This window comes from Dipodomys spectabilis, unplaced genomic scaffold (assembly GCF_019054845.1).
Source record: "Dipodomys spectabilis isolate Male_0828 unplaced genomic scaffold, ASM1905484v1 ptg000179l, whole genome shotgun sequence".
Classification (NCBI taxonomy): Eukaryota; Metazoa; Chordata; class Mammalia; order Rodentia; family Heteromyidae; genus Dipodomys; species Dipodomys spectabilis.
Genome location: NW_024870856.1, coordinates 4,353,872 through 4,367,003, shown reverse-complemented (window position 1 = coordinate 4,367,003; position 13,132 = coordinate 4,353,872). Strand labels below are relative to the sequence as shown.

General features: G+C 40.1%; 1 protein-coding gene across 1 annotated transcript in view; it reads right to left on the bottom strand.

Moving 5' to 3' along the window:
• Nucleotides 1-13,132, bottom strand: part of Dnah5 (dynein axonemal heavy chain 5) — a 193,492-nt gene that overhangs the window by 24,654 nt on the left and 155,706 nt on the right. The window contains exons 64-68 of the mRNA XM_042695192.1: nt 9,948-10,191; nt 8,866-8,980; nt 8,176-8,366; nt 3,211-3,332; nt 1,272-1,421 (exon numbers count right to left, since the gene is read on the bottom strand). Coding sequence (XP_042551126.1) covers nt 1,272-1,421; nt 3,211-3,332; nt 8,176-8,366; nt 8,866-8,980; nt 9,948-10,191 — 822 coding nt within the window. The remainder of the gene's footprint in view (nt 1-1,271; nt 1,422-3,210; nt 3,333-8,175; nt 8,367-8,865; nt 8,981-9,947; nt 10,192-13,132) is intronic.

The window sequence follows — 13,132 nt, the reverse complement described above, 5'->3', positions numbered from 1 at the left end:
AGCTAAAAAAAATATCAAGTTCCTTCCATTTCTTTTAAAATACACAGGATGAACCAGGGCACACAAGAAGGAAGAAAAGATGATCATTTAAGAGCCATGGCTACGGACAGTCTGAGAATGACAGGATCAAGATAAGGTAAGAAAGTTACAAAGGAGCTTTGTTGATTTACATCCCCACATCCAATCCCAGCGATTTCTAGAAAAGAAAGAAAAAGGAGAAAGTGACCAAATAAAAGAGAGAGGGAGGCAGCAGGGAGGGAAGAAGGGATGGAAAGAGGGGAAGGAAGAAAGGAAGGGAGAAAGACTATGACAGCCAAACTTTCCCTTTTATATTACCCTGAAGGAGAACAAAAAAAGGTAAGCCTTTCACAATCCATTTGGGCAAAATAAAAGTAATGAACTTGAAAAAGAAAAACTGAAAGGAGTAGAGATCTCAGTGCCCTGAGTGGCAAAACTCATTTTTCTTTTCTCAACAAATCACCGGATCTGGTTATTTCTATGATTCCACAGGCCCTGGGTGGAGCTGGAGGTGGGTATGTTCTCACGGCGTGCTCGAGAGAATGGGGAGCATGCTGCGTTCTATTACAGACTCCAGAAGATTGGACCCCGGGGCTTCGCTGCAGAAACCTGTAAGGAGTCCACCTGTGCTGAATGTTAGAGTTCACGTTTTAATCATGAAACCAAATCCAAAATCCCTTCGGTGCTGGGAAAACGGATTAAAGATCTTGGAAAACAATCTTTGAGAGGCAGGTTCCACATTTAAACATGGAAAACTGAAACCATTTTAGGACAATGTGCTTTTTTACATCCCGAGCGGTGACAGTTTCTAGAGAAATGACCAAGGAGTGAGAGAGGGTGCTCCCCTCTGAACCGCCCCCTCCTAAGGATTTTGTCTTCCCCCTGCTTATGATTTACTACACAAAACGGTGCAGCCACATCGCTTTTGGGTTAGTATAAAATTATAAAAGAATACCGCATTATCTGGGTGTTGTGCTTATACGCCAGGCTTAGAAGCATGGTTTTCTCCAGTTCTTTTGTCTGACAACTCGGACCAAAAGAGGTTAATAAATCACTTAGGCCAAATGTATACCTCAGTATTTTATGTGTGGTTTATTTCTCCATTGTTCACATTTGTGTTGCTAGAAAACTACAGAAAAGTCTACAAGGAAATTCTCATTGGTAAAATAACATGCCAAACAGTTCTCGAAATTTTAAAGAAAAATACTCCTTTGAAACATTCTCCTATGTTTCTTTTAATATGAACTTTTTACCTGGGCAATGGTTCTATCTGGACACCAGGACCTAATAAGGAGAAGTCGTCTGAAACAGTCAAGAGATTTATCATAGGCATTAGGAAGCGGTTCTTCCTCAGGGTTTTCCTTATCGAACCAAATTTTCCACATTTTCTCATTTCTTGATATCTGAAAATAGCATAAGGTAGGTAACATGTCACATCACGCTGAAAAATCTTTCAGTAGTACTGATGAATAGTTTTCATGAAACCTTTTAACCTCTCCAGACATATGTGCTATTTTTAAATTTTATATCCTAGTGCACAAATCCGGTAGTAGGAAGTCCTATGTGATTTGCTCTAATGTAAGTCTGTATTACTGGCCGTTTACAGCCAACTTTTGCAATAGGAAGGGTCCTGCCAGGGGTGTTTGCTTTCTTATATCCTTTCTCATAACAAATCTGCAAGGATTAATAAAAAATCAATGGAAGCTCAATTTCATTATTTCAAAGAAGTCTGATTTGTTCTATAAAAACATGCCTTATTCATTCATGTTTCCTAATTTCCCTGAGCCAGTCTGGACACAAAGGAAGACATTTTATACACAGCTGTTATTGAATAAGCAGGGTTTGGGTCAATACTCCATTAGGACAGAGTAATTTGAGATATTCCATTTTATATTCGTCATCAAATGGATGCTCAGCTGTCTGCTACCTTTAGGAGTTTGGTAAAGAGTAAAAGGACATGGTGTGTTCTCTAGAGCTTAGAAATCAAAGGGAGACGAGCGTCACGGCAACAGGCGTATCACAAACGCGGAATAAACAAACAGCATCTACAGATTAAATAAAATGTTATGCTCTCTGGCATATTCCCTTTGATGAAGGCCTCAGAGGTGCCTCTTTGTCTAGCCAGAGGAAAAGTCATTCCAGGTCAATATTTATAGAATCACCATGTAAGAATAAAACTAATCTCTTTTAATCATACAAGACTATAACATACTCTGGCATGGTTCAGGCTTAAAATACAATGTCCAGAAGTCAGTGACTTCTTCACACACAGACAGGGGTCTGGGAGAGGTCACCAGGACCGCTCCAGGGAAGAATAAATTGGAGGACACTAATATCTCCTAAATAATTTATTTAACCACAAAGAATGGGTTATACCCCAAATACATGGTAATATTTTTTTAATCTCAGCCAATATTAAAAAATCAAAACATAACAGCACTTACACATCTGGCGAACTTATAACTGAGAAAGCTGAAAATCAACCTTCGGACATTTACTGGTGGGGGGGGGAACATAAAATAAAACTTCAGCTTGTGGTCAAGGATACCCCCTTGTGGCCAAAATTACTTTTCTAGGGTCACCTGATGATCATGAACTTGCTTTCTGGCTATTCCCAATCCTATTCTGTATACCCAACTTCCATGAATCCAGCACATACAAACCACCAGGAATCAAAGGATGCTAATGTGTAAAGGTAAGAGGTCCAATGTCTGCAAGGGGTCCATTCCTGGGTGCAGAGGCAAAACAATGTGATGGGAGGAGCAAAAGAAGAGCAAGAGGGACCAAGACAAAAGAAAGGAAAGGCAATTGAGTATTTAGGTGGATAATGTTCATATTTCATTTTATTTAATCCTTAGAAAGGAGAAGTCTTAAATATATGCAACTGTTCAATGTAATTGAATCAATGGGCTTTTTCTTTCTGTGGCCCTTCCATTGGTGACGCTGAGTATGCAGCTCAAGGAAGCACCAGCTAAACTTCTGGCTCCATTTCCTCCCGAAGGACCAGTCTGCAGTGAGTGCAGCCACTTCTTCGGAGTGTGGATAAACCGCAGGAAGGGCAAGCGCATGCAATGCCATCAAGAGTGACAACATTAATGGGCCTCTTTCCTGCACAAACATGGTAGCTAATGGCAAGCCAAGAAGCTCATCATGACATTCACTTAAATATACTGTAGTCACAGAATAAGCTACCTGATCAAGGATGTCTGAAAACTGCCTGAGCTTGCTAAGTTCCACCAAATTCAGCCAAGTCATATCCAGGATCCATTTGGATGGTTTGGGAGGACAGGCTTTAAGATCCAATGAGGCACCACCTTTAAAATTAAACACATGAAGTTATCCATTCTTTTCTTCCTTTACTATAAAACAACCTAATTGGTTCTGGAGGTTGGACTCGCAGACCTGTGTTTTTGAGGCAGGCTCTCTACTTGACTCCGGCTTCCAGCCTCCATAGTAAAAAAATTTTTGTTCATTTTCATGGTAATTATTTTACTAGCTTGACATTTCTTAAGCATAGGAATATAAAGCAGAGTGAGCAGCATTGTTCACATGTAATAAATGTATAGACTGTGTCACAAAACCATATTTAAATAATCAGCAATACAGCTTCTTAATTAGACAGATGTCAGACGCTATCCTAGTTCTAATTGACCATAGTCTAGATATTTCATCTGATCTTCCATTTCCAAATCTATAAAATAGGAACAGCGAAGCCTGGGTGACGTGACATCAGTGTGGGAAATACACAGGATTGAAGGCAGGGGTCACTAAATGAGCAGCTAGCATCCGTACTAAGAATAGTCAATTTATTAATAGCCCAAAATTAATTAACCCAGTATTAAGAACCCAATACACACACAGCTAATTATAGAGAATTTCCCCCACCTATTTCAATAGCTCTCTGCGTGCCAGAAGGATTCTGTTCTAGAAACATATGTATTTAGTCTTATCACCCTTGTTGAGCACAGTCCAAAGGATCTAAACCACATCACACACATTCCCTCAACTGATCCATAACAAAAATTCCCGTATGGCGCGGACAGCTGTCCGTGGTTCTGAGTCTTCAAAACTCATATTGCTGTCCCAGTACCCAAAGTAATAAATGACACATTAAAAATAGTATTGTTGCTACTTCAGAAAAACGCAATAGGTAAGCAATTATGGTTAAATCAGAGAGCTGGGAAATTATCTATGGGATAAGTTGTATTATTTAATAGATAAAATCCAGCAAAATACTATAGGAAAAATAAGCTCTATGCATTTTTCTTATAAAGATAACCAATTCATTTGGCCATCTTTAGAAATCCTTCATGGAACAAAGTAGGTTACAGACAAATAATAATACTCAAATTGTTTATTGAGCCAATCTCTGCTTTATCCATGCACTGTGAGCACCACTAAATTGTTGTCTTTTGCCAAATCCATCTTAGTATATTTATAACGAGGTAAATGTAGCCTTCAAGCTATTTAAATGGAAATATGAGCTCATAAAGTGAAAGCAGATTGTTTTAACTCCAGGGAGCAGTTAAAGACCTAATGACAATGGCATTGTGGTGAATAAATATGGCACTAAATCCCATGGCAACTGCCTATTTTCCATCAAACTGAAAAGAATTAAGGTACTCTCCAGTAGATTATGGGAAAGGCTGTTTTTGGAAAAGAAAGGTAGTTCTTTGCTGGGCAAAGCATTGTTCTGTGTTTGGAGGAGGGCTCCAAAGCTGCACAATGGGGTAAAAGCAATGATTGTTACTTGAGTGAAAGACCTATTCTTGGAATAACAAGTCACCAGAGCAAGCAAGCCCTTGATGCATAAACACCTAAGAAAGGAATCATTCACAGTAAATGTACAAGATGACAGAATGATATTCATTCACCTCGTTTCATAAACTCTTGCTTTGGCCCAAAAAAAGTTAAGATCTTGGTGCTTTATAAAATTGTCATATTGTTTTTATTTAGTTAGTTTTATTGTAAAGGTGATGCAGAGAAGCTTACAGTTACCAGTCAGGAAACGAATACACTTCTTTTTGAACAGTTTCACCTCCTCTTTCATCTTCTCCCAGTTTTTCCCTCCCAACCTCTCTCCCTCACAAGTTGTAGAGCATATTTTCAACATAGTGTCCAGTGAGTATCTCTACAGTACATTTGTTCACCCTTTGTCACACTATTTTGTTATTTTGCTTTTGGGGGTTTTTTCCCCTCCTTTGTCGCTGCTTTTGATTTCTGTATCTTGTGTCTTATATGTAAGTTTTGGGGAAAGTAAGGGTGAGCACAAAAATGGCATGTTTTTGTAATGAAATATTAATGTCAGTTATACCCAAACTTGAAAGTGATGCTGTGGCTCAAGTGTTAGAGTGTTAACCTTGAGCAAAAGGAGCTCAGTTAAAGTGTCCAGGCCCAGAGTTCAAGCCCCAGGACTGGCAAAAATAAAATGAATTTTTAAAATAGGCCTATACCACATAATCATAAAGAGAGGAAAAATCATAAAGGACAAAAAGCTACAGAAATTGTAAAAAGTCACCTAAGCGGATCCATTGTCATCTGACTGGTAACTAGAACCAGTAGCAGAACACCTTCCTTAGACCCTTTGGGTACTGTAATAGAACACCATACGCAGGAAGTCTACGATAGAGACACCAGCAGTTTGGTGTGTGGGCCCTCGTGTTCCATTTGCTTCTAGGTACATCAATCTCGTCGATGCGGGCCTTGTCCTTGTGGGGTAAGCACACGCGAAGTTCTCACTTCTCATAGTCACAACTGCTCACCCAGCATGGAAGAGGAGTCACACGCAATACAGCGCTTTTCACAGTCACCTTCACATGTATTTTGACTGTGACATAAATTATACTATTTTTTATCGATTGAAAAACCGAAATTTGAAAATATGAAATAGCCTGCTCAAAGCCACTTCTCAAGAAAGTAGCAAGACCAACATATGAACTTGCATTTTCCTAACGGTAGCTTTCCAGTCAACTTGCTATCACAGGTCAGAGTTTGGTTTATGGATTCTCTTTCCTCTCTAACTGCCTCCACTTCCTCCTCTTTCTCTCTTCCTCTCTCCCTCTTCCTCTCCCTCCTTCTCTACCTCTTTCTCTTTCTCTTTCCCTCTCCTCTCTCTCTCTCCCCCCCTCTCCATTTCTTCATCTCCCAATTTTTTGTATCCAACCCTTGAACCATTGCTGCTCATTTACATCTATGCTTTATTTTCCAGCTTTCCTAAAGCCAGACATAGGAGTGATGGCTACTTGGTATGTGGAGATTCAGCCCCTGAGACAAACCCACAGCTGTAAGCGCTGCCTTCCCCTCTCCAAAGAATTTTTAACACATTGCCAATTTCTGGAACCAGTGACGAGTCATCCAGCCAGTGGAGATTTCCCAATGGGAAGTTATTCTTGACATTCTTAATTCAGGCATGGCATGCATTTTCTCATGGAAAGAAAAGTACACACAATGTCCACATATGGTTGACATATTGCAAATCATACAGTTTGGTAGGCTGTGGCAAATATGAGATTTATGAGTCAGAGGAATAAGAGCTAAAACATTCGCTTTGGTCACTTTCTTGATAAACAGTCTTCACACGTCTTTCAATCTTTTCAGGCTTCCATTTTCACCTCTACAAAACAAGACTGGCAAATATATGCAGTCATAATGCTAAGAATTCACATACTTCATGTACATCCCAACACGGACCACGGGCTCAGTACATAGCCACTGCCACCTTGTCTTCAGCGCTCTGTTCTGGTTAGTCTGATGTGGGCATAGGCTGGACACATTTCTGTGCATTTTGACGTTATTTATAATATTATATGATTTATAATATGCAAAATTATAAATAGCATAATATAATATTATAATATATAATAATTCATGAAAAAAATTCTACAGGACACATGAGATTAATTATGCTGTAGATTTTTTTAGTCATTTGGTGTAGATGATCTTTTCAAGGGCTTTAAAAATTATTTTAAAAACTTAAAATACTATTCAGAGGATGCTATGGTCTAAATATTTGTATCCCTCTCACCCCAAAATTTATACAGTGAAACCTTATCCTCCAATTCTGATGGCCTCAGGAGGCGGAGCCAGTGGGTGAGAAGGTCAAATGAGATCATCAAGGCTCCTCCTCCACAGTTAGTGATCAGTGCTCCCACTGGAGGCAAGAACAAGACCTGCTTCTCTGCTCTGCTCTGCCTCCTACCATGAGAGAATGCCATCCACACCCCAGAAGAGGGACCTGATCTTTCTGTGCCCTGGCCTCCAGAACTGGGAACAAGTACGTTTTAGTGTTGGTAATTTGTTATGAGCAAACATTCCACAGCATGTTTACAAGTCTTTGTCTCCCAGATTTCCATTTGTTTGTATTGTTCTAATGATCCAAGGGATCTACCTGGAATCAACACTTGGTGAAGAGTTATAATCAGTGGGACGATCTGTACAATCTGCTCATCCTCTGTGCTCTAGTGATCCTGATCATTTTCCTAGAGCTCCTTCTTACCATACTAACTACCACTAAGACACCTGAACACTGTCTGTTCCCTACCTTCAATGTTCTTCTTCTAAATGTCCCTCTGATGGGCAATGGCTTTATAGCAGAGATTTTGTGGTGGTGAGCCCATCCTGTACCTTGGATACAGTTGTGGGTACATAGATCTACATATGTGATAAAACAGCACAAAAAACAATTGAATTTGCCTATGACCGTCATCTCTTTCAAGTCTCAACCACCTGCCCACCTCTAAAGAAAGCCTTGAAGAGATAACATTGAGCACTCCATTAAAAGCTTCAAACTTCTCCCATCTTTCCTTATACCTATGCTCCAACTCCCATTTCCTGCTATTGTTTTCCATATACACTATAGTCTCCCGTGCTACATAATTAACTTATCGTTCACTACGTGATGTGTCTTTCCGGAACCCACGTGCACTCTGACAAGGTTTTCTGATCATTGACATGCCTATGTCAATACTCTGGGACATAGTAGGTCTTCAGGAAGTGTCATTATTCACTCAACAAGTGGGCAAATAAAAAATGCCACATAAGCACATCTTAAAGGAAATGCCAGGAAGCCACTATGAGCAAAATATAATTTTCCAATAGAGCCAAGGGCCTTCGAAATGATTTTGACACTTGCTTCTGTGTACAATGCATTCTACTGACCTTTAATAAGAGGAAGAAACTCTTCGTGCCTGACTCGGTTTCTCTGCATGTCAATCTTTAGGGTGAGCAACAAAGTGAACAGGAATTTGTGTTCCTCATACAAGCCGCGAGCAGCATACTTGTACACTTCGAACGTCATGTGCTCGATGATATTAGCGATCCTCTTGCTTGTAATTGGGCTCCTGCCAGCCCTGAGGGAGAAAACACTGAAATCAGGTGCAGCGCACTGCCCTTTTCAGTTGTCTCTAAAAGCAGTGTCTTTAAAAGAGAATAAGTAATTTTAGAGGGCCCGTTCTTGTTTTTATGCATCAAATGTAAGCCTCCTAAATCGAAGATAACAAGTATTCTCTCAACATGAAATCACATAACGGAATCCTCAACATTGTCTAAATCAATTTTACCTACAGGGCATGATCACTCACAACAATGTGTTGGGAATTTTCCTGGTTAGCAGAAACACTTGAAACCAAAGGATTCAAATCAGCAGATGAAGAGTTGGTATAATTTTCTCTGATCATAAAGTGATGAATCAGAATGATTTGTTAACACACTGGTAATTACATTAATCTGAGCTTTGGAAAAGATTTAAAAAAAGACTTCCTAACAAAGGAGAAGGAAATCATAAATGTAAGGTCATCATTCTAATCCGTGGATAAAGAATTCAGCCAGGCTCCCTGAATGCAGACGTACCTGGCTAAGGAAAGGTCAAACAAGCCCAGAAACTGACGGAGTGAAGTCTGATACATTTCATTAACCAAGCGCATCTCCGTGATGAGGAAGTAGAGGATGCTGCCTCGAGTAGCAACTGAAAGACAGAGACCAAGGTTACACGGACTGCGTGAGTGGAAAATAAATGAGACCTGCAGACACAGCAGCCTAAACTCTACATTAAAATGTGTTCTGTTACTTTGTCTTCTCCGTGGGCCTACCAGGAAAAGGACAGAAAGCAATGCTCATTTATTTATTCAGCTATGCTATGTTTATGGACGAGCCTTATGTCTTAAGCAAATGGTACCTCTCATTTCAAAACCACTGGACACCTTAGTCAATATATCTTATTATATTTTAGCATAGGCAGCCAAGACAGCCAAGGAATTTCAGAGATTTTTACAGTGTCGCCCAGGAATAGATATGGCCAGCATTTAGGTCCTCATTCTGAAGCTTGTGAAGAATCTGTACTTAATACTTATTTCAAGTTTGCAAAATAAGCAATCCCAAAGGTACAGCTCCTGATGAGACAGTTTCACCTGTTTTCCTAGGAGATGTGATAAATTACTAACTGATGGCCGATTGAATATCTAACGAGGGATTAATTCAGCTGCCAGTGAATATATGTTTGCAAATGAGAATCAACACCAGGGAACCGCCTTCCTAGCACAAAGTCTGTGAACAAAATACTGGCATAGTTTTCAAGTGCTAAACAACTAGTGAACAGACTACAGTACCACACTAATTTCTACAATGCCACACATCTCCAGTCAAGACTTTTTTTAATCTCATTTTTTTCTTATTCTTCAGTGCATAAAAACTTTGAAAGATTTCCTGACTACTGTGAATTGCATCTAGAGGGCTTATACCATTATATAGTTCAGTTGGTTTTTTTCCACCTCCAAATTACAGAACTTCTCAAAAGCAATGCCATGAACTCTAATTGGCCACCTCACTTTGCAAAGTCCTTTGTATCATTTCCTGACTTCATTCAATTTCTCTAATTCTCATTTCCTTTCTTGTTCCAATTTCCAGTGGCATTTGTCCCTCATTACTGGACTCACCAGGCCTGTACTCCTCTCGGGCTGAGTTAATTTGAATTTCCGTCTCAGCAGAAATTTCCAGCTTCTGTGTCACCTCCTCGGCTGTCTTCTTGGTGTTGCTCAACACAATGATGAGACTCTCATCTTCCACCAGGGACCCCTGGGTACTTGTCAAGCGGTAAAGCAAATTGTCTTCAAGTTCCTTCATCCTTCTTTTGTTTGCAGTTACATCTTCCATAAGGTGAGTTCGCTCTTTCTCCAATTCCTGTTAATTTGCATAAATACATTTCCTTCATAAATTAACTATTTGGGGGAAGGAACATTCTGTAAAAAATGAACCCAGTCAGCCGCTCATGAGTATCTGTATTTTACTATATTTATCATAGCTGACTGCAAGACTCATAAACATCAACAAAAAAGGAAGAAAATTGATAAAAGGAAGGATAGAATGGGGTATCTCTAAGCTTGTTAAAAAATATTGTCAGTATACTATTGTCATTCATTTATTTCCTAGGTCAAATACTTGTATTTTTTGGAGGGGGGGAGGTCCGGTCGTGGGGCCTGTACTCTGGGCTTGGGCGCTGTCCCTCAGCTCTTCAGCTCAAGGCTAGAGCTCTACCACTTGAGCCACAGCACCACTTCCGGATTTTTTCTTTTTGCTTATGTGGTGCTGAGGAATTGAACCCAGGGCCTCAGGCATGCAAGGCAAGCGCTCTACCACTGAGCCACCTTCCCAGCCCAAATACTTGTATTTCTGTAACTACATTTACCAAGGCAAATATAATCTTGCCGCGAAAGTAAAAATGTGTGTGTATGTGTGCATGCACACGCACATGTGTGCGGGTATATATCAGTACTGGAAATTTAACTTGAGGCCTTTCTTGCTTAACTAATGCCTCAGCTCCACACATGGTCCTTTTGCTTTTAGTTTGTTTTCCATGTTGTTTTCATTGTACCTTTGCTCTGGCTGGACTCATGTCACAATCTTCCTACACATTTCCAAATAGTTGGGACTGCAGGCATATGCAACCATGCCTAGCTAGTTTTTGATTTAGAGTCTCACAATCTTATGTGAGGCACCATGTCATTCTTTTATTGTTTTGTTTTGTCAGTCGTGGGGCTTGAACTCTGGGCCTAGGCACTGTCCCTCAGCTCTTGACAGCTCAAGGAGAGCACTCTACTGCTTGAGCCATAGTGCCACTTCCAACCATGTCATTCTTTAAAGGTAAAATTTATTTGAAGACAAATACACAAACCTTAGATTCTATATATTTATTCAGTTTATATTCTTTCTTAAAAGAGTTTGCCATTGTTTGGATGTGATTATTTCAAATGTGCTGGGTGAAATAGTATCCAGGTCTATGAGAAGTAATTCTCCATAGCTAAGCAGGTATTCTAAGCTGATATTATAGATACCTTGACATTGAAACTTTTAAAAGCAGAGCATGGTAACAATGGGATGTATAAGACACTATGTTGAAAATGAACTTTACAACTTGGGGGGCAGGGGGCAGCTGGGGAGGTAGTGAGGGAAGGGATAGTAGGAAAAAAACAAAGGAGGAGGTAACAATGCTCGATAAGAAATGTACTCATTACCTTACTCATGTAACTGTAACCCTCTGTATACTATTTTTACAATAAAAAACACATTTTTTAAAAAGCTGAGCATGGTGGCTCATGCCTGTGATCCTAGGACTCACTAGTCAAGGCAGAATCGTCAAGAGTTCAAAGCCAGGCTTGTCTATATAATAACACCTTGGTTCGACAAGATACTAAAATCACTGGGCTTTGGTGGTTCGCATCTGTAATCCTAGCTACTCAGGAGGCTGAGATCTGAGGATCACGGTTCAAAGCCAACCCGGGCAGAAAAGTCCGTGAGACTCTTATCTCCAATAAACCACTAAAAACCAGAAGTGGCGCTGTCCCACAAGTGGAAGAGCACTAACCTTGAGCACAAAGAGGCTCAGGGACAGTGCCCAGGCCCTGAGTTCAAGCCCCAGGACAGGCAAAAAAAAAAAGGAGGGGCTGGGAAGGTGGCTCAGTGGTAGAGCGCTTGCCTTGCATGCCTGAGGCCCTGGGTTCTGATTCCTCAGCACCACATAAGCAAAAAGAAAAAAGCCAGAAGTGGTGCTGTGGCTCAAGTGGTAGAGTGCTAGCCTTGAGCTGAAGAGCTGAGGGACCAGAGCACCCAGGCCCAGAGTTCAGGCCCCACGACTGGACCAAAAAATAAAATAAAATAAAAAAAAAGGAAACTAACATAATTAAATTTTGAAAACTGAAAAATATTGGCCTGAAAAAACTTTCCCCTTTCTCCAAAAGAAGTAAAGCTTTGCATGTTTTCTAAAAAAAAACTGTTCCAGTTAGCTAGAAGAGTGGCGTTTGGGACTTTCACTCTCCTCTGTGGTTCTTTCTTTCCCTTGGCATCATGGAGAGGAACAAAGAAGGAAATGCAAGTGACACTGAATGTGATAAAAGAGCTATCCCCCATCGTGCCCCTCCCCCACCGTGCCCCTCCCCCGACAACAGAGAGAATACTTTGCTGGAACCAAAGTAAATTCTACATGAGAGTTACATGAGAGATTGTAACATCAAAGCTTAAAAAAAAAGAATTAAAAAGAAACGGAAATAGTATAAATAGTAAAGTTAAATTGTTTGTGTATGTGAGCCAGTCCTGGGTCTTGAACTCCATCCAGGCTTAGATGCTGTTCCTGAGCGTTTTTGTTCAAGGCTAACACTCTACCACGTGACTTATACTTTACTTCCAGCTTTGTGGTGGTTAATTGGAGAGAAGAATCTCTCAAACTTTCCTGCCAAGAGCTGACTTAAAAACGGTGATTCTCCTGAGAAGCTAGGATTATAGATGTAAGCCAATGGTACCCGACTGTAAATTTACCTTTTTGAAAGGAAGATAAATTCAGGATTTCTTTTGAAAAGTTTTGTAAATATATTGCACACTCACAATGGACCAAACCACATTAATAATTTAAAAAATAATGAATAATTCCACATAACTTTGGGTCTAGGGTTAAATGCAGATGCCTGAAGAACAAAGTCACAAGAAAGTACTTCTGGAATTTGGAGTGTGACTCACTTTGTGTCCAAGGAATGTAAAGTTCTCTGGACATAAAGTGCCACTTTCAAATTCCTTGAGCAACTTCAGAAAGGAAAACACTCTGAGCATTCAGGATATGGCCCAGGAGGGCTTC